The sequence below is a fragment of the Beta vulgaris genome, chromosome 7, assembly GCF_026745355.1.
Source record: "Beta vulgaris subsp. vulgaris cultivar EL10 chromosome 7, EL10.2, whole genome shotgun sequence".
In the NCBI taxonomy this organism is placed as follows: Eukaryota; Viridiplantae; Streptophyta; class Magnoliopsida; order Caryophyllales; family Amaranthaceae; genus Beta; species Beta vulgaris.
In genome coordinates, this window is record NC_079208.1 from 50,416,424 (window position 1) to 50,443,778 (window position 27,355).

Consider the following 27,355-nt stretch of genomic DNA (forward strand, 5'->3'; position numbering starts at 1 on the left):
AATACTAGTTGTGACTTTGTGAGAGGCGAATTTACAAATGTTATTTATTGGAGTGGACTGTAATTACTTTCTTCGTACCGAATTAAAATACAAAAATTTGTTTAAACGATAATTTTAAATTAAATGCAATAATTTTTTTTTTATATAGAGAAATTTGTCAGAAACAACCTTTTAAAAAGAAGATTTTGTCAGAAACAACCTTTTAAATTTTTTTTTTGCCAAGAACAACCTTAAACAAATTTTTTTTGTCAAAAGCAACCACATGATGTCATTCCGGTGTTGACTCATGTTTTCGGCGTTGACTTCTTACTTAACCCAATTTACTCCCATTTTCCTCCAATTTTATTCACTTGGAAACCCTTTTCCCTCCCTCATCTCATCTCTGTCATTTAACTCTTGAGCTCCCTAACATATCCTTTGCATTAAATTCTCTTCGAATTGTCAGAAGAAATTATGAAGGAGGTTTAGTAACTCAGGTATGTAAATTAGCATTGATTGCCTAACTTCCTCCACTGTCGTTTGTCTCTAATATTGTTCTCTTCCTTAATTATCTTTCTCTAATGATGTTCTGCTTCATGTTTTGCTTTTTTTGAACTCTCTACAATGGCAAAAAGGAAGGCTAGGGTTTAAGCTAAAGGTGATTAATTTTGTTGTTGTCTGATTAATTAGATGTATGTGAAGGAACTGTAGAGAAAATTTGCAATACATTGTTCATGTATGCTAAATACTACTTAAATGTCTATTAGATTAGTGTTTGTTTATTTTGTAATTGATATTTGTCAGGTTCATTGGTAGATAAACAGTGTATGAGCCTTGGTTTAGTTTCATAGAACTTATACACATAAGGTTGTACCATGGTGGTTATTTTTTGACAAAGAACAACAAAAGTACTTATGAGGAAGGGGGTAATAATTATGGAATTGCATTACATCCTAATGTTGATGACGTTTGCTATTTTGAGTTTGTGTATTGGATAACAAAAGAGTTAGGGTATGTTGATGTTGGTGAGATTTGGTATAGGAGAAAGGGGTGCACACTACATACTTGTACGTCACGGATTAAGAGTGATGTGGATATTCCAGGTTTTTTGGAGGCACCTGAAAAAGATGAATGGTACCACCTATATTTGGTTCATCTAGATAAGGAGGGAAATTTAATAAGCTTGCTTATGGACCATCTGTGAGGTTTTATAGTGACAGTGAGAACACAAATGAGAGTGGAGAATCAAACATCAATTCACTAAGGGACCCACTGGGGGGCCACATTGGACCACAATCACAAGGGGACCCACAAGGGGGACCACAGTCAACACTTTGACTGATAAAGGAAACCCTACATCTAATAACATACAGCTGCCAAAACACCATACTTTTCCCTTCTTTAAATATTCAGAACATATAACCCTCACAATTGAATGCATCATACATTCCACCCAAAGCCAATCAGAGTAAACCACAAAAGCTACCCACTTTCTCAGCCACAAAAAAAAGCCAGTTCGAATCCCTAAAACTGCGGTAGATCCACCAGATCTTAGTGAGAATGATGAGCAGGAAAAGGATGCTAGTGAAGATGATGCTTGTTTAAGTGAGGATGATATTGAAGATGTGGGTGTTGATGATATTTTCAGTGAGAATGTTGACCGTGGTATCACTGAAGAGGTCACCAAGAGTTTAGGTGCCCTTGTTCAGCCAAACAAAACAACTAAGGAGGAATTAGAAGATGATGAATTGGATGGAGGAAATGATATGGTTGAGGTTCCAAATGATGTAGATCTAAATGATAGTGATGATGAGGTTTTGAGTGCTATTGGGTCAGATGATGAAGGGCCTCATTACCTAGAGTTCAACCCCCAAACTGACTTCAAAGGGGTTATTCAACTAAGCAAAAGCCTGAAATTCCCTTCCAACAAAGTTTTCAGGAAGGCCTTGCAGCATCATGCCATTGAAAATGATTATGACTACTACTTTCTCCACAATAATAAGACAAGGGACCTATATAATGTGCAAGAAGGTGTGGCTGCCAATGGAAGAAATCAAGAATATTGAAAAGCACATGCAAACAAAAGAAGAAGTGCAGATTTAAGGTTCATTGCAAGAAATTGAAAAGTGGGGACAATTGACAAATTAAAAGCATAAGGGCAGAGCATATTTGTAGTCACCAACATGAGAACACCAAAGTGATAACTCAATATCTTACACAAAGATACTTAGAAGATTAGAGAGATGATCCAACATAGAAGCTGCAAGCTTTTAGGAAAAGAGCTAGAAGGGAGTTAAAGGTGGAGATCAAATACTACAAAGCTTATTATGCAAGGTCAAGGGCAATGAATATGATATTTGGTGATTCAGATTTAGAGTATGGGAATGTGAGGGATTATACTGCAGCCATTAGAAAATACAATCCAGGGAGCACAACAATTGTGAAAGTTGAAGGTATTAACACTCCCCCTCCTTTGTTCCAGAGATTATACATGTGCCTCCAAGCTTGCAAGGAGGGATTCATGACAGGATGTAGGCTAATCTTGGGTGTTGATGGGGCTCACTTGAAAGGAGCATACCCTGTTATTTTACTCACAGTTGTAGGGAAAGATGGGAACAATAACATCTTCCCTGTGGCTTGGGTTGTGGTGGAGACTGAGAACTCAGAGACATGGTGTTGGTTCTTGGAGCTGGTGAGACAAAATATTGCATCTGTTGCTGATGTTGTGACCTGGGTACATGAGAAGGATGAACTAACATACATGTCAGATAGACAAAAGATATTATTTTGTTAGCTTGGTTTTGTCACTTCAAATTAAACTCTAAATATGTCAGATGAATCTCTTATTTTGTTTGCTTCACATGTACTAGGGATTATTGGATGCATTCAGTACAGTAATGCCTAATGCTGATACTAGGTATTGCTGTAGACACATTTGGAGCAATTTCGAAAATAAGTTTCTAGGAATTGTTTACAGGGAGCATTTTTGGATGGCTGTTAGATCTTCAACAAGGATATAAGACTCACCTCATTGATTAAAGTGCTATGATACTTTTAACTATTCTGACATTGATGGTATAACCTAATGTGCAGCACCATTTCAATATGCACATAGAAAAAATCAAAGCCATAAATGTTGAAGCGTTCAATTATCTGGAGAAAATCCTCACTTGCCATTGGTCTAGACATGCCTTTAGCACCTCATCTAAGTCTGGTATGTTGTTAAATAATTGTTGTGAAAGTTTTAACAACGTACTTAGAGAGGTTAGGTCTAAACCCATCCTTCAATTAATGGAGTGGATTAGAAGGTATGTCATATCTAGGAGTTGTGCAAAGAGGGAGGGGTTGAAGAAATTCACTAGTCTGATTATGCCCTCTGTTGTTAAAATAGTTAATAAGGGTCTGGAACAAGTAACTAATTTGAGGTTAAGTTAAGCTGATTTACATGAATTTGAGGTTGACCATGAGGATGACACTTATGTAGTGAGCTTAGACAAAAGGGAATGCAGTTGCAATAGGTGGTCATTTATGGGTACCTTGTTGGCATGCTTTGGCTTGTATTCAAAAGAGAAGACTTGACTATGGGGACTTCATCCACCCTGCACATCATATCAGTACAGCAAAGCACGTACCCGTTCTTTTAGAGCTATGCCAGGTCAGACTCAATGGGAGGTGACACCATACCATAGGCCACTACCACCACCTCATAGAAACATGTCTGGTAGGCTTAGCAAACACAAGAGGAAGAAGGAACTTGGGGAACAGGAAGAACTGCAGCATTTAAAAAGAGTCAAAAAGCAGAATAGGTGCAGCAGGTGTGGTGGACTTGGCCATTACCAGATTAAATGTTCAAACCCTCCACTTCAACCATCCGAAAGCTCAAAAGGTGGGAGACCTAAGAGTGTTGTTGAAGGTAATGGTGGCCATGGTGTTAATATTTCTGCTGCCACTGATGGAAATAAGAAAATAGCAGCTGCAATAAAGAGCAAAGGAAAGACTTAGATTGCCACTAAGAAGAAGACTAAAACTACAAAGAGCAAGGGAACCAACAGTGACACACTGAGTCAATAGGTCCAAGCTTCACAAGTGTCCACAACATCTTCTACTCCCCAGCCAATGAGCCAGGCTTAGAATGTCCAAAATTTGTAAGGGTGTGTGTTCCTCTTTTTTGTGTATTTTGTCAGCCTATTTTGGATGCTGGTACTGATGGTCCATATGGAAGACATTAGTTTTGTATTTTTTGGAACTTAAGTTTATGTATTTTTTATGGTTATCAATGATAATATCAAACTTTCTTGCAAATTGATTTAGCTAGTGAAGAATCAAATTGCAAGCCATAAAACATACTTCATAATCATAAGGTGGCTTAAACATTACAACTTACAATACCAAAAACCCAATAACAGCAAACAACAAACATCCTACCACCACCTAACTTCATAGTCTTACAATTTACCTATCCAAAGAGTTTCACAAAATTGAAACTCACTACAACAAAACAACAACACACACTCCCACTTGAGACATCCTTGCTTGTTCCTTCACAACCACAGACTTAGGGTTCCTAACTAATTTTTTCTTCAATTTATGCACTTCCTCAGCTAGCCTGCACTTCTCATGTGCAACAGAATTCAGCTTCATTGTCAGGATGTGATTGTCAGTAGCAAGCCTGTATTTTTCAGCTATAAGAATATTAGTGACATCTCTTTGCCAATCCAGTATTTCCTCGTCAACCCATTCAAAGGTATTGCAGCCCCTTTTGTCCAGTTTCGTGGTTTTAGAACTTGCAAGCAATGAACTTTCTTCCAGGATTTTCATGTGTCCATGAAGTCCTTCTTGCAACCAGTATTCCGCACCTACAATTCACCATTGTTGCTGCAAAATTCGTGCATTATTGGAAAGGTAAAAAAAATTGCACAATTGCGAGAGATAAAAGAAACCCTAACTTATACATATGAATTGCACGATTGACAGAGAAATAAAATAGATGGAATCAAACCTTGAAGAACCAGATCTCTGAAAAATTTCTCGAATTTATAAGAATTTTTGAGTCAATAAAGAGAGAGAGAGAGAGAGAGAGAGAGAGAGAGAGAGAGAGAGAGAGAGAGAGAGAGAGAAATGAGTTCCAGCAGAGGGAATCAATTTATAGAAGATGAGGGAGGGAAAAAGGTTTCCAAGTGAATAAAATTGGAGGGAAATGGGAGTAAATTGGGTTAACTAAGAAGTCAACGCCGGAAAACATTAGTCAACACCGGAATGACATCATGTGGTTGCTTTTGACAAAAAAAATTGTTTAAGGTTGTTCTAGGCAAAAAGAAAAAATTAAAAGGTTGTTTCTGACAAAATCTTCCTTTTAAAAGGTTGTTTCTGACAAATTTCTCTTTTTTATATGATTTTTACCCTTGAAATTACCAAAATGTCCTTATTAAAAAACTAAAACACATATTATACTACCCAATCAAATTAATTACAAACCTAATCAAAATTAATCTATCTAAACATCAATCCTCTCTCTAATACCACCTTCACCCACCACCATTTCTCTCACATCCATCCTCCCATCACCATTTTGTCCATCCTCCATCATTTTTCTCTCTCTCCTCCATCCTCCATCAAGTTGTTGGGGAGGTGGAGTTGGTTTTGATAGTTGCTTTGGGGTTCGAATTTCGGTGGTTGAGGTTGTAGATTGCGCCTTGTGGTGGTGTTTTTAGGATTTTTTGGTAGATTTCGATGGTGTTAGTGGTGAATTTGGGGTTCGGACCATTTGGTGGTGGATTTTGGCGGTGCTAGTGGTGAAATTGGGGTTTGGTGGTGGATTTTGGTGGTGTTGGTAATGTTTTGAAGGTGGCAGTGTCATTACGGTGGTATTGGTGGTGCTTCCGTGGTGGTGGTGGTGGTGGTGGCGGCAGTGCCTCGATGGTGGTGGTAGTCTCTCGCTGGTTGTGGTGAAAATTTTATGGGAAAAAAATGCATAATTTCAAATTTCCGATTCTAAAGAAGAAAAATTAAAGGCGGAAGAGATAAAAGAGAATCCAAAAGAAGGGAAGAAGAAAATATAAAATAAAAAGCACGAATAGAAATAGCCGAAACCTGGGATAGCATTCCTTCAGAGACGGATAAATTCATCAGCAAACTCTTTCTTGTTTTTCCATCTAATTGGTTTAGGTTGTGGCAGTAGGTGGTGGCGGCATTAGATGGTGGTGGTACTTGATGGAGTTTAATTAAACTAAACACTTACCTTCATTTTTGTTAATCAACCCTTGAGAAAATTTTACTTAGCAGTCTGTGTCGACTAAATTGTTGCATTTAATTGGGAATGGAGAAAGTATTAACTTTTTTTTGGGTTTTATAAAAAAAAATGAAAATTTGTCAGAAACCACCTTTTATAACCACTTTTTTGTGAGAAACCACCTTTTGAAAAAAAATTGGTTAATTAGCCACCTTTTTCGTTCTTCTTTTTTGTTGGAAGCCACCTGTTGCCGGGAAATGGGCATTGACTAACAATTTCCGGCGTTGACCATCACGTGTATGGCACATGATGTAACACCCTTCTTTCTTCCTTTTTTTCCCCCCGAACCCATAATCTTCCTTCATCTCTCTTTTTCTCTATCTCTTGATGAGCACCTCAATCTCTTCCTCAGACCCCATTGTAACAACAAATCATTTTGTTCAAACTCTTCATTTCTAAATTGATCATTCTGAAATCGAAAAATCGATCATAAAATGATCCTAAAAGAAACATTCGAGGGAGGAAGATGCTACTAGAAGAAGGGAGAAGCGTGAAAGTGGAAGAAATGGCAAAAATATGGAAAAAAATGGCGAAAATCTGATGGTCAACGCCGGAAAATCGAGGTCAACCACCGGATTTCGACAAGTGGTGGTTTCCAACAAAAAAAAAGAACTAAAAGGTGGCTAATTGACTATTTTTTTTAAAAGAAGGTTTCTCACAAAAATGTGGTTATAAAAGGTGGTTTCTTACAAATTATACAAAAAAAAATCATAATTTTACCAATTCAAGTGGGATCAATTGACCCCACTTATTATAAGGTGGATCCGCTATTGCGTCTTTGTCAAAGATTAATTATAACTTAATAATGACAAGAGTTAGTTCCATTATGGCCTTTTTTTGATAGAAACCATTATTGTTTTTGATGGGTGTAGCGAGTTGTCTGAGTTAATTAAACAACACAAATTCTAGTATAAGATGAAAATACTATAATTTATTATATAATGGGGGTAACTTTTGTACCTAATGGGTCACTTATGTAAAACTGGTCCCTTTAAGGTAATGAATTACTTGTCAAAGGGAGGTAACTATATTTTTGTTAATAGGTCACTTTTACATTATATATAAACTAGCATTTTTTTTTTGTACGTATTGCGTGTGTGTTATATATATTAAAGTTTTTTTTCTCAATTAGTCAGTCATCAATGTTACAAAAAAAATTATTTGAACAAACATTTATAATTATCATTAATTTTTTAATATTTTTTTCTTAAATCAATGTTTGTTGGTTTATTTAATTATTATTTGTTGATCATTTTTCAAATATTGTATTGAGAGAATGAATTATAAAGCAAAAGAAAACTTGTGCCCAAATAAAGTGAAATAATTTGTGTATCAGGTTTAATTGTTGAATAAAAATAAAGTGGAAGAGTTTGATTTATATAATAGACATACCGAAAAATATTATTAGTATAATTATCAATATGAAATTCATGTTTTTATTTTTTCTTCTAATTATGTAAATCAAGTTATATTGTCAATTTAATTTTTGATCATAGTTTTCACATACTATGTAAGAAGAGGAAATTATTCTCCTTAATTTAATATTTAATTAAAATTTCAAATTCAATTTCGTTGTTAACTTATTCAATATAGAAGTATATGACAAATAGGAAGAAAAAAGGTTACTTAATATATATAACAATGTAAATCCATTAAGGTTGTGTTTGGGAATAGGACTTTCATTTCAAATGCATCATTTTAAATTTAGGATTTGAAAATCTTAAATTCAATTCCAAATCACAAGTTTAGAAAATTTTTAGAATTATAAATCTTTGTATTAGAACTTACCAGATTATTTGACTTTTCATCAATTTATAAATACCAATTGATATTAGAACTTACCAGAGGAGAGAGAGTGTTGAGGAAGATGATGGACTTGGTAGAGGAGAGAGAGTGTTGAGGAAGATGATGGACATGGCAGAGGAGAGAGAGTGTGTTGAGGAAGATGATGGACATGGCAGAGGAGAGAGAGTGTGTTGAGGAAGATGATGGACATGGTAGAGGAGAGAGAGAGTGTTGAGGAAGATGAGTGTGTGAGGCATAAACTATGGTTGAGAATTTGAAATTACACCATTTAATTCATAATTTGAAATCCTTGCAATAATGAGCTTGTTCATCATGGTATGGAATTTGGGTCAAATTCTAGATTTCAAATTCCAAGTCACCCAAACAATAGATTTGATCAATTCCAAAATTTCAAATGAAATCTTACCATCCAGACATACCGTAATGGTATATCAGACTTTTTGCAAAGGGGAAACCATTTTCCTCCCCCTCCCCCCACCCCCTTCACTTATGTAATAGAGATAAACCATTTCAGATTAAAAGTTATCCTTTGTTTTAGATTGACTTCTCTTAACTTGAAAATGACATATTTGACTTAAAAGTGGCCATTATCTCCAAATGTGAGTCGGATAGTATGAGTTTTTCGCGGTTCTGTTGTGTGCAAGTTCCATTATCTCCAAATATGAAACAAACATGTACTCAGTTCTCCTAACCAATTGTTGGGAGTATAATTACTGTTTTTTTAGGGAGGCGTATAATTACTGTTGAATATTGCACATAATTAATTTTATTACACAATAAAGAGAACAACTCAAGCCTAAAGTTTGTCTAAAAGACTAAAATCAAGGAGGGCACAGGCCCGGCTCTGAGCAGTGTTTGGAGGGACAATGACCAAAGGCCCAAGTCTAAAAGGGATCCAATCCTCCATGTTTTAAATAGGGAAAAAAAACAAATCTCATATCACGCGTGAAGAACGAAGTTTACTCACAAAAATTCAGTGAACTCGAACATCTCCTCGTCTTCTTCAGTTCTTCTCTCTCACTCTTTTTCCAAGATCCAAATTAATATCTTCTTTCAATTCCCAAAACTTTCTCTGACCTCCATTAAACTCGTGGAAATTTTTTACTTATTTCCCAAAAAAGTAATTGTTAACCTTCCCTTAAATATGGCAATGAGAATTTTTTTATACAATTTAAATAGGGAAGAATTAGATTTGTATAATGCAATACTCATAAGATTTAGTCTCAATCATGTGAAGTTATTAAGATAATATGAAATTAAGAATATAAGTAAGGGTTTTGGGAAATTTGTTGTCAACTGTGATTCAGTTAACTGTCGAGTGTTGTGTTGGGGTTGGGAGGATTGATAATGTTTCCGATCTTACTTTGAAATGTTTATCTAATACTCGTTGGGAAAGTCAAATAAAAAGTGTTAAAGCGATTAGATTTCAAGCTCCCCAATTAAGATTGATTTTGTTAATTTTATATGATTCTTGTGGTAATGATGCAAAGTCAAAGTATGAAGCAGAGTCTTAATATAATGCACTTGGGAGTTTTAATCGAGTTTTTGATTGGTATGGTTATTTGGTATGAAATTCTATTTGTTATAAATAAAGTAAGCAAGAAATTGCAATCTAAGTCTATGTGTATCGACACCATCATAAACCAAGTAGAAGATATGTTGTCATATTTCGAAAAGTTTAGAGAGGAAGGCTCACTTCTAGTATGTATATTGCTAGAAGTATTGCACTTGATATGGATGTAGAGCCTACACTTCCGACAAATCGTCGTGTTATTAGAAAAAAGAAACATTTTGATGAAAATAATCAAGGGGATGAACAAAACCAGTCCCCTGAAGAATTGTTTATTTGAGTATTTTTTGGTTGTTGTTGATATGACAATTACTTTTTTGAAAAGCAGATTTGAGCAAATAAAAACTTCTGAAAGTATTTTTGGATTTTTGTTTGATTCCAACAAATTAAGGTCATTGAATGAAAAGAAATTGAGAAAATGTTGTATTATTTTTCATTCTGCTTTTTCTCATGGTAATTCATTTGATGTGGATTTGAATGATCTTTACTCATAATTGAAAGTATTACAATCTACGTTGCCAAATAAATTAATGTCAGCCACTGAAATTTTTTGAGTTTGTTAAATCTGCAGATTGCTATCCAAATACTTCAATCACTTATAATTTTTTTTTAAAGTTAAAGTTGATCAAACCTACTTGAGGTCATTCATGTCACAAGAACGGTTGAATGGTCTTGCATTTTTACTAATCGAGAAAGAACTTTTTGAAAACATCAATGTTGATTATCATTAATGATTTCGCATCTCGAAATGCTCCTAGAACCCATTTTTTATGATATTTTATTATCATATATTAAATGATGGCATATGAGTTGCTTGAACAATTTTTTTTTTGGTAAATTTATTTGTAAAATTGCATTCGGTTGAATAAAGAATTTATTTAATAGAACTACTTGTAGGCATAAAAAATTTATTATATGCCACATCACACATTTAATTGACCCATTAAAATCTTAAAGTCAAATGTTGACTTTTATGAATGGATGATCATCAAATTTAATTAATTTGGGCTTATCACTAAATTAGGCCTATTTTAATTAATCATCTATTGTTGGGTCAATATCCATTAAATGAACAATGGGCTAATGAAAAGGTTATGTCCATGAGGCCCAGGAGGCAAGATAAGTGAAAACCCTAGGGTTCTCCTAACTCTATAAATAGAACTCTCCTCTTCACTTGAAGGAGGAGAAGAAATCAGACTCCAGAGCCATCAAGGAGAAAAACATAAGGCACAGACTAAACTTCTCAAGTAGTCTCTCTACCAGTGAAGTTGCATCAGATTCTCTCCGAGAAGAAGAACAAGATCAACCTTGAGCAAGATCAAGCCCGAAGGCCCTTATTCAGGAAGATCATATTGGTTCGTGAGCAACAATAAGTCAACATCAAATCATTTCTGCAAAAGAAGAACAACAAGCATTCAACGTGCGGTTCGTTCTACCCTAGAAGTTTTCTACCTTGGACGAGATCAAGCCTCGACGGCCCTCATTCAAGAAAGTCAAGTCAATAGTTCTTGAACTCACCAAATTAGTTCATGAATTAATTAAATTCAAGTGGAGATTGAATCAGAGGAGAAACATTAGAGATTGTACTCATAAATTCAAATCAATAAAATTGACTATTTTGTTACATTTATTTTGACTCTGTTTTGCAGATCATTGTTAAAATTTGTGTTTACACTACTATCAATTTTTTTTTATTTTGTTCTATTATAAATTGTATTATAAGGGGCCCCAATCTACTATATTGGCTAGGGCCCCAAGAAGATCAGGATTGAGGGAGAAGAAAACTTAAGAAATTTTATAGCTTTTTTAAGTTTGTAAAAGATCTATTTCCACTAGTAGAGTAAGTTCAATGGATTGGGTCATGGAGTGAACCCAATCCACCAGTAGAGAACAAATAAGGGAGAAAGGAAAAATGGAGAGTAAAGGAGGAGCACAAGAAGAAGAGAAGAGAGAAAATCGAGGGTTTTGGGGGGGGGGGTTGGGGCAATATCTTCAAAAGGGGGATTACATTGGGAATTTGGGTTGATTTAATGATCGAGTGCAAGTCACGTGACCAAGTCAATATCCGAAACTTTCGTCAACTCCCAACTCCTTAAGTATATGCGCTTTTGTTTTAAGGGTATACTATATGGTAAATGGGTTGGGGGGAGGGGGATGTTGGCAAATCTACCAATTTCACCATCCTAATGAATTTTACATATCCAACTTATAATTATTTGAAATAAAAAGCTTATGAAACCTTTTTTGAAAAATATATATAATTTCAATAAATCATTGTTACTCCTTTGGTTATTCTTAAGCTAATTAGTTCACTCATATGCATGAACTAATGTACATGATATATGTAATATTATAAAACTAACTTAAGAACAGTGATGTATTAAATTATATAATAATCATAATAATTGAATATGATAATGTAGATAATGAAAAATTCGCTTATTTCTTACATAATAAAGTGTTTCTAGATGCATACAAATATTGGGTAACGTATTTCAAGAATCAAGATATATTCCAAACTCTACATCTCTCTTCATTTTTTTGACAAAAATATTTTGAACAATTTTGGAATTATCACAGATTCTTTAGTGTTAAAGGACCAACTCAACCAAAAGCTTAAGCTGATGGTTGAGGCCCAAGGAATAGATTTATACTCTATCACGCCCCCTCATGCAAGAGCCATCTGGGCTTGAAGTGTGGATGCAGCACATGTCTCCCTCATACCCGGCGCTAAATATTCCACTGAGAAAGGAGAGGTAGATGAGATTCGAACCTGTGACCTTTTTGTCACGCTGGCTCTTGATACCATGTCAAAGGACCAACCCAACCAAAGCTTAAACTGATGGTTGAGGCCCAAAGAATAGATTTATACTCTATCATTTAGAACACTAAATTATTTTCATTATATCATCTATTATATTTGTAGTGAAAAGATGTTTGTAGAGGAATTAAAAATGATATTTGACATAATATTGTTATTTTGAACTTTTTTTAATACCAAAATTAGAGATATAAAAAAAGAAATAATATTATACAAGCCAACAAGATCTCTAAAGAACATATGTTCTACCTATATAAACAAACTTAAATGGACTCAGTGCACATTAACTTAGTGTGCACCGCGTTGGTAATTTATATTAACTTCATATTGTGTGTTTTATGGTGGATTTTATTAATAGAAACATGTAGTGAAATTATATGAAATATAGTGGAAGATTTAATTTTAACGTTTTTAACATGCAGGTTGATCTAGGTTGTGTAGTATATATCGTGACACGTGCGTTAACAAATAGAAAAGTGTCTGAAAGATATAGTGAGTGTCTAAATGATATAATGAGTTTCTGCATCATATAATGAGTGTTTAAATGATATAGTGAATTATTCATAAATAATATAGTTTTTGTGTAATATAGTATTTCTTATATAGTGTGTTTCTGAATGATATAGTGGATTTCTAAATGATATAGTGGATTGTTTAAAAATGATGTAGTATTTACATGATAGAGTATGTTTTTGAATGTTATAATAAGTTTTTGCATGATATAGTGAGTTTCTGCACGATATAGTGGGATCTGCATGATATAGTAGGTTTTTTTTTATTGATATAGTGAATTGTTTAGAAATAATACGTGCTTTTGACCTGGCGCACGCTAATATTAACGTGAACTGAGTCCACACAAGTCAGATTGCTACCCATATATTTTACGCCAAGAAACTTATCCCAACAATATATTTTGGAAGTCAATTTTGAACACTATCACATTTTGTTTTACTAAAAAATTATTTCTAATAACCAAATATATTCAAAAAGATTTACCGTTGTTAATTTTCCTATAATTTGTTTTCCTTTTTCCTTATCATCATCAAAAAATAAATTCATTTTCTATTTTCATCATCAAAATACATAAGCAATACTCTAATGCATATTGCGTAATATATATTGATCACATTTTTTTAGACATTAAATTTATTGTGTTATTGATTATTTAATTTTAGTAAAAATATTATTCTTATATTTTACATATTTCACTCTCTTCCTTCATGTTCTTCCCATTTACTTTGTTTTGTTTGGTACCACCCGTTATTTTTTTATTAATCTACATAGTTTGACTTTCACGCTTGCTAACACAAAACTTGGACCATTAATATCGTTAATTATGTACAAGTAAAAATTATAAATGGTTGATGTTTGAAAAATATATGTCTAGACCAATGTAACAAGATCCCTAATGACTATATATTTATTTATATATAAATCAAAATGATGGCCAAAGTGATGTGAAAAGTGTCAAAGTACAAAGTGTATAGATTAGAAAATACGAATGTAGTAAATCACATATAGTGTTTTACATATCAAGCTAAGCTTGAACTAGTGATAAGAAAAGAACATTTCAACCTCAAAGTTGGGGATTCAATCCCCACTAGGGGCACTTTTTGAAAGGGAATCCCCTTACCATTCACCCTCACACTTAAAGTGTCCGCTCGTTTACCAAGACCGTTTAACTTGTGAGAGGTTCCGGTTGGGTAGGGCCTTTTATCTTAGTGTCCTAAAATAAAATAGTGTTGTATATATTTCATAAGATAATGTATTGTTTTAATAATTTCTCTATTTCCTGTACCATCTTGTGAAATATTTTGTTAGGACCTGTTCTTTTCGGCATAAAACAGCTAAATTGAACTAAACTGAAATGAATAGTGATATGTGAGAGTAAAAGTATTGTCCAGAGTTGAGCTGAACTAAAAATAAGGTGGAGAGAACAAACCCTTAATTGGTACTAACTACTTACCATCTTATAGAATATGTCCTCATTATCTTTTTTTTTATTTTATTTTTTTGAGGGAAATCTTTATTTCTATTTAAAATAATCTAATTGCTAATTTTTAACATGGAGAATTTAGGATATTTTGGCTTGAAATAAGGGAGAGTTGATATAAGCCATATAAATTTTTATGTAGTTCCTAATTTATGGCTCTTGATATTTGGAGGGAATAATCTAATGGTCGATATTTGATACAAATAAGATCAGTGACTCACAACATCTAGTGCATAGAATTTCAAGGCAGAGATGATAATCGATCCTCCTTTAAGAGGAGCTCTAACCAACTCAATTATCCCTCACTCTCGCTTTTCTTTATTAATATAAATTTGTTTCCCACCCCTCCGTTTGACCAAATGAGGCTAACCAAACGCTTTTAATGACATAAGCTATCTTTTTTTTTTTTTAACCATAATTGATCAACCAAAAATAAGCTTAATATGATGTACCCAGAAAAATGTATGGCTTGAACTTTTATCTGTTCTCTCCTCTCTTTTTTTTTGGTCTAGGGACAGGGTGAAGAAAATGGAATCATAAACTACCAACAAAGGTTGATTCCTAAGGGGCATGACTAATTTTTACTCCTTCGTTTGACCTATGTTCTCATACATATTTGGCGGGGCACTTTCAATGAAAAATCTTGTTACTTCTGAAATGATCTCACAATAACTTAGGCCTGTTCTCCCCAACTTATTTTCAGTTCAGTTCAGTTCAGATCAGTTTAGCTTCATTTTTATTATAACTATTTTGTTAAATATTATTATTATGTTGGTATAATTTATTTTACTAATTACTCTTATTATTATTATTTAAATATATATCATTACTATTAAGTATTATTATTATTATTGTTGTTTCTATATATTATTTTGTTTATTATAGCTTTACTCATTATTATTACTATTATTATTATAAGGGAAACATGGTTTAGGTCAAAGTACAAATAAACCCACTTTTTTAGCCCATAAACCAATCAAATCGCGTCAAGACGGTTTATGATGTAATTTTTGCGGTCCAACCCAATCATTATTCTTATTACTAAATATTTTTATATTATTAAATTTAATTATTAAAATAGTAATATTAATTTACTTATTAGATATTATTGTTATTATATATCATCATCAAGTATTAATATATTAATACAAATAATATAAAATAATTATTATTAATTATCATTATTATCATTAATTATTATTATTATTATTAATATTATTTATTTATAACTATCATTTGAAAATATCCAAAATACTATTATTATTATTCATTATTATTACTTATCATTATAATTATTATTTAATATTCATATTATTATTGTTTAAAATATTATTTATATATTTATTACATTCAATTTATTTCAATTTAATTTAATTTAATTCAATTCAATTTAATTCAGTTCAGTTTAGCTCTGATAAGTTCAGTTCAGTTCAATTCAGCTATTTTATGCCGAAGAGAACAACCCTTACTATGAAACTGAGGTGAGCTTTTTCTATTCCATTTTTACAGGGGTCACTTTTGACGTCCTACAATAAGTTTGTATGATACCGATACGATGGTCTCATTATAACATGCTCCGATATTAATATGGTATAAGATCTATATGTGCATAAAGGGTACGGGTTTTCAATAAACGTACAAAGAATTCCATATTATATACAATGATGGAAGTAAAATTGTTACCATGACCTGCACTCCCTTCACATTTGACTCTGATCACCTCCAGATATTGGTCTGTATAAAGTTTGCAGTGATAACTTAGCTGCAGTCTGGTTTAGTTCTAAGGAATCCCACCATTCATCTTGTCCCTCAATTTTTTCAAGCATCGGTTGAAGTAATTTGCATTGATCATCCAGAAAAAAGGAGAATGGGAGTCGAGTCAGTTTCGGACATTCATCAACCCGAATCGAATGGAGAGAGGTGCAAAGCAATAGACCCTTGTAAATGCTGGACAGAAGGGGCAACCGTGTCAGCTTTAACATTTCCAAATTTGGCAACCTCACAGTAGAAGGGCTACATTCAGATAAAGATCTGTCATTATCTTCCTCTGTAATTAATTCCTTTAACTCGAAACAGTCCCTAATTTCCAGAATTTCAAGATTTTGGAGACCCATAATCTGCTTAGTGGTGAATAATTTCTCAATATTATGGCATCTACTGACTATAACTATTTCTAGATTCAGAAGGGGTCCGCCCCTCGTTACAACAGCTTCACCCAAACGATGTGTTGTGTTGTTCAAACCAGAATTTTCCCAATACGAGTCTTTAGATTCCCATTTCAACATATCACATAACCTTCCAACGCCGTCACATTTGTCTATATGCAACAGGTTAACATTTTCAGGTAGGACTAGCTGTTCTCTTTCACCAACAAGAGAACACCCATAAAAAGACACTACATTGCTATACTGCCACAAAACATTATTAGATTCCTGCTCTTCCTCCACAGAATCTCTGACTTGCAGATGGAATCTGTCCAACACTCGCCAATGTTCGGACTTGACATAACCGTTATACTCACTTATGTTCTTGAATGTCGCATCAAGAATTTCTAGAGACCTTAAAGTTTGTAGCTCTTGCAGGATTCCCCCCACCACATAGCACGATATACGCTTCAAAGCAGGTGGCATGGCAAGCAAACCACAACCAACTTCCTTCAGTTTGTGCAAGCCGGAGAGATCGAGCTCTCTGAGCATGGTTAGCCTTTCTATACCAAAAGGGATTTTTTTAATGGCAGTGTAACCTAGGTCCAACATTTGCAAAGCTTTTAAGTTCACCAATGCAGGCACATATGTAAGCTTCTGACAGCAATGGAGAAGTAAGCTTCTTAGGTTCTTTAATTCACATGTTGAGTCAGGCAGTCTCTGGATGTTAGTGTTTGACAGATCAAGTACCCGGAGACTGGGCATATGTAAAAAGAACGACGATGGAACGTTCTTCAAAGGGTTGTGTTGTAACAGCAAGACTGATAGTTTGGGACACTTTGGAGAAGTATCGAAAGGGATCTCTGTAATGTAATTCTTCATCAGTGAAACAGCATGAATATCTTCCTTGAATTCCAGTGCTTGCACCACTTCCTTCAACTGTGAATTACATATGGCCAAAAACCGTGGTCCATCTTTTTCTCTAGTAATCTTAACAGCCATATTCCTGATCACATCATGCATTTTCACAAAAAGCCCATCTCCAGAGGTTTCCAGCAAGCTGGAGTCCACCAGTTCATTCACTATGGTATGACCCTGGTCATATTGTGCTTGCAAAGATGACACCTCATCTATAAGCCCCACAGCAATCCAAAGCCGTATCAACTCTTCTCTTTGGATCTTACAGTCTTTAGGATATAAAGTGTAATACAAGAGAGAGAGCTTGATTTTTGCATTGGCCAACCTTGCATAAGATGAATGCAGTTTCAGATATAAATGCTTGGTTACCAGGAAATCATGCTCTTTGGGAACTTCTTTGAGTTGACGCATAGAATATTTCCACTCAGAAACTTTATTCACCCCCCTCAAACTCCTAGCCATATGGACAATACCAAGCGGTAGACCTGCACATTCCTGGCAAACAAGCTGTGCTATGTGCCCAATGTCATCACCAGGCAACGGTTCATATTCAAGCACGCTGCAAAACAGCTGCCATGCTTCACAATCCCCCAGCATGCCAATCTTAATCGTCTTTTGACAGCCGGTTCTCCTGCAAATGCTCAACATTCGAGTCGTTATGATCACCTTGCACGCACTAGGGATCCCAACCTTCTCAAAGGAATAATGTTCCCACAAATTGTCAAGGATCAACACATATCTTCCTCTCTTTGATAAATAGTCATGCAACCTAGCAGCTCCCTTGGTTTCGTCTTTCTCATTTTCAAGATCAAGACCGACCGCCCTTGAAATGCACAATTGTAACTTATGAACATCAAAATTCATTCCCACAGTCACCCACACAAGAACACGCGAAAGGTCACTCTGTAAAATCCGGTTGTAAACATGAACAGCAAGGGTGGTCTTGCCGCAACCACCCATCCCAAACACACCAATTTTGTTTATCTTATCATCACTCAACCAACTCAATATCTTTTCCAGATTTTCCAAGATCAATTTACCCACCAAGGACCTGACTCCTAGCAGCAGCATATCTTCTCTGTTATGCTTCCCACAAGATTGAACAATATAATTTTTCCTCAAATTCTCAGACTTAATCCCATAATCATTTTGTTTTCCCACATTTTCAAGGCTATTCCCTTGCAGATTTCTGACTTTTCCACTAATGAAATCAGGAGTCATGATCCAATTATTTGATATCCTGAAAAAATATTAATAATCTATGGAAGATATGTATCAGGTTTAGTTAATTTTTTTTGCATATGCATATATGAAAATAAGAAACACAATTTGCATACAAAATGAAAAATACCCAGAGTTTTGTAAGACAAAGATCAATTTCGTTTATTAAAAGTCATACGGCATCTACAATATGCGTGATAGAAAAACGAAATACAATCTAGCTCGACCAAATAAAATTATTCTTCATTGTAATTATTTTTTTTGCTCCAGTTCTTCATTGTAATTATGATAACAATCATAACATAAAGAACCTTTAAAACCCCCAACCTCCTAATTCTAATGTTAGCTTTTTAAATTTAAATAACAAATGGGTTCCAATCTTGAATTAGTCAATAATCAGCCAGGGTATAAAATCCATCATAGCATATGATATAAATTATAAATTATAAAATTATAATATGAGAATAGCAAGCAGTAAATTAGTAGTAGTACCCAGAAAGCTAAGATCTGCAAAGAACTACTAGTATGAAAAATTACAAAGAACTTAAATTGAAGCAGAGATTAGAGAAGTTACCAAGAAATTGTCTTATCGAGTAGTTCTTCAAGCAAGATTAGATGAATATGTAAAGACTAAGGAATTAGAGAAGCTTACATTACGTCGTTTGGTCCACTTGACTTGCTAAAGGTCATACAGGAAGACATGACCGGCTATAGCAAGTTGACTAGGACATCAACTTTAGACACCAATTACTATCCGGCATCCGCAGTCCGCACAAACAACCTGCTGTAGCCGGTTACCTGTTAACGGGAAAAAAATCACTTCTTTTTTATGGGTAGGGTCCAAGTCTTTTTAGAAGGCAAAGCATTGGCACATCCTATTCAACCAAATCCAACTCAAAATTAGCGGATTTATTTTAAGGTTTTCAAGTCCAACTTAAAATTAGCGGATTTATTTTAACGTTTTCAAGTCGTTTAAATAATGAATTTTTGTTTGAAGGTAACTAATGGATTAACCCAACATGATTCGGGCTCTGTTTAATTTACCTGAAATTTTCTGATCTGATCTCATTTACAAGATTATATTTTTTATAAAATATACTATTATTAGGGAAAAGCGATATGCAGGTCTTAGGACTGTATATAAGAAGGTAAAAAAGGAAATAAGGCCTCGTTTGGTTCACATGGGAAATAATTTCCCATGGGAATTTACATTTCATGGGAAATTATTTCCCTTGTTAATTTCCTAGGAATTAGACAAAATTGTTTGGTTGACACCATAGGAAATTACATTTCCTAGGAAATTACTCACCAAGGGGGAGCTTGGTGAGTGATTTCCCATGTTTCATGGGAAATTCTATTTCCCTTGGAATTTGTATTTCCTATGCTTCTCCCATTTCCCTCCAACCAAACACAACACCCATAATGTATTTCCTAGGAATTTCTATTTCCAAGGGAAATAGCTTCCAACCAAACAACACCTAAGTTGCATTAATTGATCATTTATTACATCGGTTGATGCAAAAAATTTCCATAAATTCACAACTTATTTCCATTTTAAATACTGTATTTATGTCTTATATGCAACCCTAAGGGCTGCATATAGCATAACCCTTTTTTCATATAAAATAAAATAAGATATACAAACAACTATGACTTGCGCAAGAAAGAAATGGATAGCATGCAAATAGCTAGAGAGATTTGGAATTCGGTACGAAAATGTATACCGGATCTAAATTTATAATTTGTATCTCGCACTTAGCTTATGTTGAAATGTAATCCGAACTTAGTAGTTTTGTTGTCATGAATTTGAGCTATCATATTTTATAGATTTCTTATTTTTGCGCCAATCTTATGTTCTTAACACGTGGCTTTTAATTTTCTATTATTTAATAACAACAAAATAACTTAAAATAATGATAACAATGACGTTTATAATGATAACAATGAGATTAATAATAATTACCAATATTAATAATTAATAAGTACAACAACAATAATAATCCTTTTGAACAAATGTACTAGTAAATAATAGTATTAATAGTAATAACGAGTTTATAAATATAAGCATGATCTGATCTGAACTTATCTGATTACACTAATATATTCTATTGCAAGGTTATTATCAATTTTGTTAGTGTGGCCTGTAATGTTTCTCAATTAATTCTATTTAAGATTTGTTTTTTGATTGTTATATTTGTGTAATACAACATAATATTCGCAACAAGTTGATTTATTATGGTTATATATGTGCGGTTTATTAAATAGGGTTAAGTTTGGGTTGAGAATATTCAACCTATTTATGTTGGGAATTTGGTTTTTGTTGGTCCAAAGTCCAAACATGAGAAGTTTATCTACTTCATTTGTTCTTGTTCCTCATTGATGGTGAACAAAGTTATACTCCAATTTATTTAGAGAAATGTTCTACAATGTGTTAAACATTTATGGAGGAGATAATAGACAATCTTCTGCACGTTGCTGTCATTACTCATACTCCGATAATCTCAGAGTCGGTGCATGCTATCTAATCGCACCTATTACAAATGTCTATCAACTTAGGGCAATAATTATTCAATTTTCGTTAATAGTTCTAACATTTACCATTGAACCTGTCATGATCTATTATATGGAAATGATGAAAAAAATCGTGATGGAGTGGCAACATGAGTATTTAAAAAAACATTTGCCAACACATCTTTATTATATAAGTGAAGAGGGAGTTATAGCGTCCCCTGTCAAATTACAACTATGCCCTCAATAGTAAGAGATATAAACATACATATATAATAATCATATTCCAAACATTTCAAAATAAATTCAATCAACTCAAAACCTTCCTAAATCAATGCATATCAGCAAATTTAAAGTTCAAACACAATCAAGGCATACTGGACATCATGTTTGACAAAGAAAATTAAAAATGGAAATAATATGTACTAAACCATGCACAATATCAATACGGAGTAATACATTGAATAACTCCAATCTCAAAAATATTTTTATCTATTAAAAAACCCCATTTTTCAACTACAAATACTTAAGAGAAAAACTCTAAAGGCTTGAAACATCACAACTTTTATGATTTACGGGAGCATGATATACTTTCATTTAAGTGTGCAATTTGTTTTATCTTGGTATATGACACATGCTTAATTCGCTATGACATTTACAAAAATAGTTGTGTTAGACAAACACAAGTTAGTAGTGAAAAATTCAAAAGAATGAGTATTACTCACAATCGTAAATACACAATAGTCTTTAAAAGGCAATGCAAAATTATAATAAAAACTTTGCACTTTTGGTTATAAAATAATCATCAATATATAAAAATGTACATAATGCGAAGAAAAAAGGCACCTAGAATTTTACAAAAAAATATTATATAAGTGCCAAATTCTCTTAAAAAAATATTACAAATCACTGTAATTTTTAAAATCGAAAATAAAAATAATCATACTTAAAACCACAATTAAATTGGGTGAAATCATATGTGTTTATGATAATGATTCAATTAAGTTATAATCAACTAACCAATTTTATGCTATTTTATGACTGAATAATAACACTAAGTCAAAAATATCACCGCATACAAATTATGCATATAAAGCTAGTAGATATACCATAGATTTTTGTGGAACAATTCATTTTCTTTTGGGGTCGGACTTGATTTTTCTTTTACACTTAGCTTGGTTGTATACATATCACATGTTTTTCTTATTTTCTAATGGTTTTCTGCAATTAAGTCTTTTTCTTTTGCACCTTATCTTATCTTTTTTTGCCCCATATTCCTCCTTTCGTGAATAGTTGTGACTTGCAAGGTAAATCTATTGATCCCCTAAAAAAATGGTAACGTTATTGATTGTTGACTTAAATTCATTTTAATAGTGTTGGAGAGATAAGGGAGAAAAGTGACAGAGATGAAAGAGATTTCTAACAAATGTTTTAATATGTTTTTAGGGTTTTTTGTCAGAAAGGACCTAATAAAATACAAGTTTTGTGGGGGAAAGACCTAATAATTTTTTTTGTCTAAAAGGACCTAATAATTTTTTTTTGTCTAAAAGGACCTAATAAAATACTTCCGATTGTGAACAGGAACCACTTTATGAATTTCCGGCCAAATTTACCATTTACCGGCGTTGCTCCTTTTTTTTACCCCTAGTTGACTCTTTAATGTTCTGTTTCTATTTTACAGCACACAAATCCCTATTGAACCCCCAAACTTAATGTTCCCGTTGGCTTAACCTTTTCCTTCTTCATCTTTAATTTCAGCTTCAACTTCAACTTCTCAAATTGTGCTTCAACTTTCAATTTGTCAGCTTTCATCAACGCCATTTCTTGCTTTACCACCTTCAACTCATTCAACAAAAACTTCTTCTCATCAACAAGATCATTAATCACAATTCGTTTTCATTCTGTCATCTCATCATCCACCCATCTAAAGAATTTGCATCCCCTTGGATTTAAAATAGGAACAGAACATTAAAGAGTCAACTAGGGGTAAAAAAAGGATCAACGCCAGTAAATGGTAAATTTGGCCGAAAATTCATAAAGTGGTTCCTGGTCACAATCGAAAGTATTTTATTAGGTCTTTTTTGACAAATTTTTTTTATTAGGTCCTTCCCCACAAAACTTGTATTTTATTAGGTCCTTTCTGACAAAAAACCCATGTTTTTATAATTTCTTCACGGATGCTTAACATAAGCACAAAGTGCGAGTAGGGATGGGAATGGATCCAAAACCCTACCTGAACCTTATTGGACCTGACCCTATTTAAGGGTTTGGGTCCAACTTTTTCAGACCCTAAGGGTCCGGGGTTGGATATGGGTCCAAGTGAGTTTTTTAGGGTCTGGGTCAAATTTGGACCCAAACCCGTCCCTTAGACCCTAAACTTATTTAATATATACATTTTAACTTCTTTTTTAAAAAAACAAACTGATTTTCTAAAAGACTAAAACGTAAACCAAAACACCAAAACACCCATTTTGAACTCTTATGTAAGTTGTATTTGTTTCATTTTTTTCATTTTGTATGTTTGTGTTCGTTTCGTTTTTTTTTCAGTTTATATGTTTGTGAATTGTTTTTTTTTTTCAGTTTATATGTTTGTGAATTGTGTTTGTTTTTTTTTCAATTTATAAGTTTGTGTTTGTTTTGTTTTTTCCAATTTATATGTTTGTGTTTGTTTCATGCGAATTCTTGTGTTTGTTTCATGCGATTTTTTGTGTTTGTTTCATGCGAATTTCAGATGATTATTGATATTAATAATGTTGAAAATTTGGCAAAATAAAGAATTTAGTCCTGGACCCTCCAGACCCTAAGGGTCTGCGTCAGGGTCCAATTTTTTCCGACCCTTAGGGTCTGGGCCTGCAAAAAAAATTAGGGTCCGGCCGGACCCGACCCTTGCCCATCCCTTGATGCGAGTGTAATCCCCCATAATTTTAAAGGATTTTATAAATATATTTTAGTATTTCTATATTTATATTTAAACCCAGATGAGTTTGGAAATTATTTGACTATTTAAAAAGGTTGACTATTTTAAAAGCCAAATGAAATTATTTTCATGGCCTAATAAAATTGAGAATATTTTAATTAAGCATGTTTTGATTAAAGTTTTAATAACTAAATTATATTGAAAAAGAAGTCTAATGGAACTGAGAAACCTAAAAATCCTAAAAGGATAAAAAGGAAAAAGAGTCATATTGATGATTAAAGTCTTAAGTTATTTATCTTGATGATCATCAAATTTCATTAAAGCTTATCTCTTTTTCCTAAGTCCAAAAAGGAAGCCTTTATATAAATACCTTATTACCCAATTATTTTATTCCACACAAAGATATATTTTTTCTCTCCTCACACTCAATTGATTCCGGCCTTTATATTCTTTCTCCTCATGGTTTTCTTTCTCTCCCTTCACTCGTTTTTTCTCTCACCCGAATCTGATTGGCCAGATTTCTCATAATTCTGTTTACTTTTAGCCAAAACTTACTTCTTGAAAGTTGTAGATCTCGAAAAGTTATTGAATTTAGGCTCAAGAATCACTCAATTACAATTCTTATTCTATTAGTTATGGCCTCTGCATGTTTCGTAATTATGCTGCCATAGTTCACTCGCGATTTCGGTATTTCACTCTTTTCTCCCTTTTTCTTTTCTTCTTCCTCAAGTTTCCATTAAAGACTATTTTTTTTTTTATGTTTTCTATTATTATCAATCATGTTTATTAGTTTTAGTTACCATTTTTAATAAGTAATTTATGATATCTATAGTTTATAATACAAGAAAATTTCATATTTGTTATTATGATTAGATTCTTAGTTTTAAGGGAAATTCTATATGGTGACCTTGTATTATTTTAAATTCTATTTGGTAGCCAAAAATAAACTTCTTTACATACCGTGACCTATAATTAGCTTGCAGTTAGGAAACGTGACATTACAAACTAAATAAACGTTAGTTGACTTTAAAAACCTAAGTTTAAAGTTTGACTTCTCTCTTTGCCATGTTTTTCTTCTGAACCAAAAACAACTGTGTCCTTGTTCAATTACGATTGAAGCTTAAAAATTTTCCCCACCTGCGAATTTGGGGCATTTTTTGCGCGAGCTTCGAATGCGATTCAACCCTAAACCCTAATTTTTGAGCGAGCTTCGAATGTAAGAGTGCAATTGAGGAGTAAGGTTGCAAAAAAAGGTTCGATTTTTGGCATCTCCTGGGTTTGTAAAGGTTCGATTATTGTCCAGGTATGTCGATTTTTTCCTGAATTTCATTGGTTTTTTGTTCTTCTCTTCATTTTCTAGTTGTTGATAGTATGTTTATGTGTTTTTCTTGCATGTATATTTTGCTCTTGAAGAATGTCTGAACCTGTGGTTTTGAAATTTCAATATAAGGGTTTTGATGTTGATTTGGTTGTAAGTGATATTGATACTGTCAATTTAATTGACTTAGTTATAGAGTACGAAGATAAGGCCCGGGAAAACAAAATTCAAGTCCCAAAGAACCCTTTCTTTAATTATGTGTTTAAGATGAAACACATTGAATTACAAACAGACAGTGACTTAATGAAAATGTTTGCTAACTTACCTGGGTCTAAGTTAATCTACATTTGGGTTGGGGAACTTAGTGAACCATCTGAACTCATGAAGGCTGTGAAAAGCTTAAGGTCTGGGAAGAAAGTTGTGGAGAGTAATGATGGGTTGTCACAACCTATTGCACCCTCTTTGAAACCAACTGCCACTAACACACCTAGTAGGAGCCAAAGGCATAGAGAAGTTCAGATTTGTTCTGCTACTGAATTTCTTGACACAATTAATGCCTCTATCCCTTATTCACCAAATGACAATCCAGTTAACCTAGCAATAGAGGAAACATGGATTGATGTAATCAATGAAGGTGTACCCACCAGTCCAGTCAGAGGAAGGGGAAGAGGTAGGGGGAGAGCTAGCCTTAAGGGAAGAGGTACAGGAAAGGGAAGAGGAAGGGGGAGGGCTCATGTAACTAGGGAAGAAAATGAACCTGTGGAACACATTCCATTGTTACATAGTCCTAGTACTAGCCCTAGCCATAGAACAATAGTGACTACTATTAGTACCACTGTGAATGACATGAATCTAGTTATGTTACACCCTAATACTGCTTCTGGTACAACTGAGGGTTCATCAAAGGCATCTAAAACAACATCTGCTGGAGCAAAAAAAATCCCTAAAACCACTACAGCTAGAAAAGGGTTGAATGTGAGGCCTATTAGTGGGAACAGTAGCAGCCATGGAACTGATCTTAACAATGCTGCAATTAGTTTGCACACAGATGAAGGGGGGCATAACTTGGATGATGATGAAATGTACTCACCTACTGGAAATGGGACTGACACTGATGAGAGTTTGGTCTCTGAGGATGGCTTATCTGATCATGATGGTTTGGAAAACATTCATGATGAGTATGACCCATATGAGGGCCATGATTTTGAAGATGATGATGATGTCAAGATTGATGGAAAACATGAATCTAACTACTTGAAGAGGTTATACCAGAATGGTGAGGTATATGGTGATGATGAGTTTGGAAAGATAGTGCTTAGGCCTTGGATGTTATTTCTAGACAAGCATCATTTGAGAAATGTGGTGAGAGACTACTGCATTCAATGTGGTTTCTCTGTGGTTGTTGACAAAGCTAGTAACACTAGGTACACTGCAGTATGTTCTGCCCAGGGTTGTATGTGGAGACTACATGCTTCAAGGCTACCAGATGGCACAACTTGGGCCATCAAATCCATCCAAAACTCAGAACACACTTGTCTGGGGCTAGAAGTAAGCAACCCAATGGTAACCTGCAAGTGGGCAAAAGAGAAGCTACTGGATGATATCAGAGCAAACAATGACATTAGTGCAAAGTCTCTGAATGAGTTGTTATGGCAGAGATATGGAATCCAAATGAAACAGAGCACTATTTACAAAATGAGGGCAGAAGCATTGATAGAAATACATGGGGGGCATGATGTTTCTTATAGTTTATTGCCTAGATATTGTGAAATTGTCAAAGAAACAAACCCTGATTCTATTGCAATTTGTGCATGGACACCCCCAGATCATCCAGAAAGACCATTGTCTTTCTCTTCTATATTCATTGCTCT

At 33.8% G+C, this 27,355-nt stretch overlaps 1 protein-coding gene across 2 annotated transcripts; it reads right to left on the minus strand.

The window, feature by feature from the left end:
- Positions 1–16,040: 16,040 nt before the first annotated feature.
- On the minus strand, positions 16,041–19,542 carry LOC104899624 (probable disease resistance protein At4g27220). 2 transcript variants are annotated; one of them, XM_019250928.3, is made up of 2 exons: positions 19,316–19,542; positions 16,041–18,760 (listed from the first exon to the last, which is right to left on the minus strand). In XM_019250928.3, exon 2 carries the CDS (start codon positions 18,739–18,741, stop codon positions 16,159–16,161), a length of 2,583 nt encoding a protein of 860 aa, XP_019106473.1. In that variant the 5' UTR covers positions 18,742–18,760; positions 19,316–19,542; the 3' UTR covers positions 16,041–16,158. The 2 variants fall into 2 exon arrangements, with proteins under 2 accessions (XP_019106473.1, XP_010685148.1); XM_010686846.4 differs by having other exon boundaries at positions 16,041–18,779.
- Positions 19,543–27,355: the final 7,813 nt, after the last annotated feature.

Bases quoted from the DNA above. Each gene is read 5' to 3' on its own strand.
- LOC104899624 (XM_019250928.3), bottom strand. From the start codon at position 18,741: ATGACTCCTGATTTCATTAGTGGAAAAGTCAGAAATCTGCAAGGGAAT.